At 39.2% G+C, this 3,490-nt stretch overlaps 1 protein-coding gene across 1 annotated transcript in view; it reads left to right on the top strand.

Moving 5' to 3' along the window:
* The window catches only part of LOC140948534 (sushi, von Willebrand factor type A, EGF and pentraxin domain-containing protein 1-like), a 3,442-nt gene extending 188 nt beyond the window's left edge, over positions 1-3,254 (top strand). Inside the window, exons 1-3 of the mRNA XM_073397784.1 lie at positions 1-571; positions 2,006-2,167; positions 3,030-3,254. The exon at positions 1-571 is cut by the window's left edge and continues 188 nt beyond it. Of these exons, the coding sequence (XP_073253885.1) occupies positions 1-571; positions 2,006-2,167; positions 3,030-3,055 (759 nt within the window). The 3' untranslated portion in view covers positions 3,056-3,254. The remainder of the gene's footprint in view (positions 572-2,005; positions 2,168-3,029) is intronic.
* The last annotated feature ends 236 nt before the right edge of the window (positions 3,255-3,490 follow it).

Genomic DNA, 3,490 nt, shown 5'->3' with positions numbered 1-3,490 from the left:
GATATTTTGTTTCTTTTGGACACCTCCGGAAGCTTATCCTCATCGGACTTCAACGTTGAAAAGAAATTCGTCACGAACTTTCTAAACATGATAACAGTAAGTATTGAAGCAGCCAGAGTAGAGGTCATACCTTTTGGTGATAAAGCAAGCCGATACATAGACGGAGTCTCGAGTCCCTCCTCGGTCAAGCACAAGTGTCATCTGAACGATAGACTAAAAAATATGTCTCAGAGCATCAATGGTTGGCTGACGAATACGAAGGACGCCTTTAAGCTGGCCTACGATGTCTGCCTTGGGGCATTAAGCGCTTACAAACGACCCTACTCCTTTGATATGAGAACAGTTGTTATCCTCATAACGGACGGCTATGCGACTGTTCCATTTAACGATCCAAACCCTATCAGTGATGCCCGGAGGCTCTATGAATCGGGGAAGGTGGAGGTCTTTGCAATTGGTGTCGGATACGTGGGCGTGTCCTACATTCGAAGTTTGGTGAAAGATCCAGCTAAACAAGCATTTCATTTGCAAAACTTTAACCAGCTACAGGAGTTGTCTCTCGTCCTTGAGGGAGGTAAGTAGAATGAAAGATAAATTTCCATTTTACCTCATAACAAGCATGAAATGCTTCCCGCGAGAGCCACATTATGGCGCTAACTTGTTCCTGGTGATAGAACTGTAAATAAGTACTCAGTACAGAGTGAAATATTTGTAATATATGTGTAAGATCAATTATTGTATCTCTGTCCGTTAATTATCTATTTCGCTGATACCATTTCAATGAATTTCAATAGATCTTTTGTTACCTTCAGAGAGACTACTTGTAAAAGCCCGTAAGGGTTTCTTTAGTCTTCCTCCCAAATTTATTACATTGTAACACACCGTATGTACTGTATAATATTATGGGAAATAATAAACTCAACTCAACTCAACAATTATTCCCAGGGCTACGCAACGACAGTTTTCTCCAGTTTTTCTCTCAGCCTTTTTAGGCTATTCAGAGTACTTTTAGATCTCCAGAAAAGCATTCTAAGCGGCGCTATAAAATTTGTATCTGTTTGGTCACCCTAGAGAAACTTGAGGCTTTTCGAAATTTTGAGAGCTTCAGTATCATTTTCCCGAAAATTCTAGATACAATTTAACGTTTTACGAAAGTGAAAATTGTTCTAACTCCCTTCTCCGTCAAATTTTTGACTCCGAAAATTTTAGGTTTCCTTTTTTAACGAAAAATAGCCTATCCTGGGGAGTGAAATGTGCAAAATTAAACTTCAGAAAATCCTAGGGAATTTATTAGATGATAAGCTTCGAAAATTGTACATGAATGGAACAGTCATAGCCGTTCTCAAGTACTAGAAATTTCCAGGCAATATTTGCCTCGCCGAACAGATATTTTGCCGAAACTAGTCGTTGGGTGCTCCTGAATTCTTAGAGAAGAGAAAATTATAGCTATCCATCACGCTGTCAGTACAGCAGGCCGGGGTTCCAAACTAAGAACTAGAAAAGAAACTAATACGTCACGCAAATATGAAGAGTTGCTACCAACAGGTTAAAATAATCATTGAAATAGTACGGCCCTGAAACGTTAAACACACGTAAAACCCAAAAGGAAACAAAAACGGGCAAAATTGTAGAAGATCTTAAAACTTACTTTAGTATTCCCTTTAATATCTTAATAGAAATTTTACGGCTTTTTAAATGATTTCCAAAGGAGAAACTTAACCTTCAACTTTGGCATGATCTATTATATAATTATCTGTGAGTGTCGCATTGACTTTCCCGCAGGTTTCCCCGGAAGTGCAGGCTAAACTATTTTACTTTGGTTTTACTTTAACACCAGCAACTAGAGAGCAGACACTTGAGCTTTGGGCGCTCGAGGCTTGAGTGCGTCTATGTTTTTCAAGGAGGGCGCCTTGTAAAAACCGTTTTTGAGGACAAAAAAACCGACAAATCGTTTTGCAATCCATAGAGACTAAGCTATATGGACTTTTTCTGTCTTTACTTTTTCCAGATCCGAGTCCAAGTGGCTCATCATATCAGCCTGCACACTCCCAAAATTGTTATTACACGTGCGACTTAAAAGCAACATGTGTCTGTGACGCACTATTCGGGACTCACAGATGCTGGTGCCTGGAAGGATACGTGGGATCAGGACACACAGGAAAATGTCGCAGTAAGTTTACAACCAACAGTATGAATAAAAATTAGACACAAATATTGAAAGATTTTTTTCTGGGGGGGGGGGGGGGGGGCGGAGGGGTTGTGTATGATAGGCCCGTTGATCATTTGCCTCACAAAAGGTTAGTCACCTTGTTACATTGCGACAAGGGGGGATAGCCAGAAACTGTTGTGGCGACGTGTCGACCGCAACATGGTCTTCATCATGGTGACGATTATCAGAGCGATCGGCGCATTCGATCAGAATCATTGTTAAAATTAAAGAATGACATTTATTGATTATATTATGTGGGCTGCTGAAAGGCTATCGTTCTAAAAATATCGAGAACTTATCGGAACTTTTTGGAAAAAAAAATTTAAAAAAGGATTACATTAACTAATCCCTCTTACAGAACAGGTCAGTAAGCTCACAAATTTTATATCAATTTCGATTCTAAATAATTTTTTTTAGACCGGGCTGGTTAATATAACGTGATGCTATGGTGGAAAACCGACGTGGTTAAGAATTCAAGTTGGTTCCAACTATCTCAGGTCGAATCTGCTGTTTAAAGATTGACAATTGATCACAATCGATACAAAAATCAAATTTTACTGATATTTACATAACATTTTTCTCAATTCCTATGCCTATGAGCGGAGCTTCCTTATAAAAGAAGGCCTCGGTAAAACGAGCGATATTCTTCGCCCCATTATGAATAGTAAAACATGAAAAGAAAAAAACTTGATATAACGAAACTTCTCATTAACGAACATAATTTACCAATCCATTGTCCCTTCGTTTTAGCAAGGTTTAAAGAATAAGGGAGCATGCTTTACCTTTTTAACTCCCTGACTAGATTTATTTTATTGTTGTACAGAAATCGAAGACAAGAAAACAAAGTGAACAATTGGCTGACGCCTCAGGATAGAGTACAGCCGAGGAAACTCTATTTGTTTGTATTAACTGAGAGTAGTAAAATGCTAGTAATGGAAATGGAACAAACATGAACAAAACAAGCTTTAATTAAACTCGAATAAACCTATCTTATGAGTGTCACTATCTGGGCGATGCAAAATACCGAATAGGAAGCATGTAGCGTGTGTGGCCAACCTTTCGTCTCACGTGAGGGAATCCAAGACAGTCCTGGATTCTGGATTTGAAGCCTTTGGATTCCGGATTCCGCGCACTGGATTCCAGTCTTTGTAAGTGAAAATTGTATTCTGGATTCCAAACTTAAGTGGGAATTCTGGATTTCTTGAGCTGTATTCCGGATAACAATGCCAAGGATTCCGGATTCCACAAGCCAAAATTTCCCGAATTCCGCAAACTGGATTCCCT

This window comes from Porites lutea, chromosome 9 (assembly GCF_958299795.1).
Source record: "Porites lutea chromosome 9, jaPorLute2.1, whole genome shotgun sequence".
In the NCBI taxonomy this organism is placed as follows: domain Eukaryota; kingdom Metazoa; phylum Cnidaria; class Anthozoa; order Scleractinia; family Poritidae; genus Porites; species Porites lutea.
Note: the sequence above shows the minus strand (reverse complement) of the source record. Positions and strands in the feature narration are given on the sequence as shown.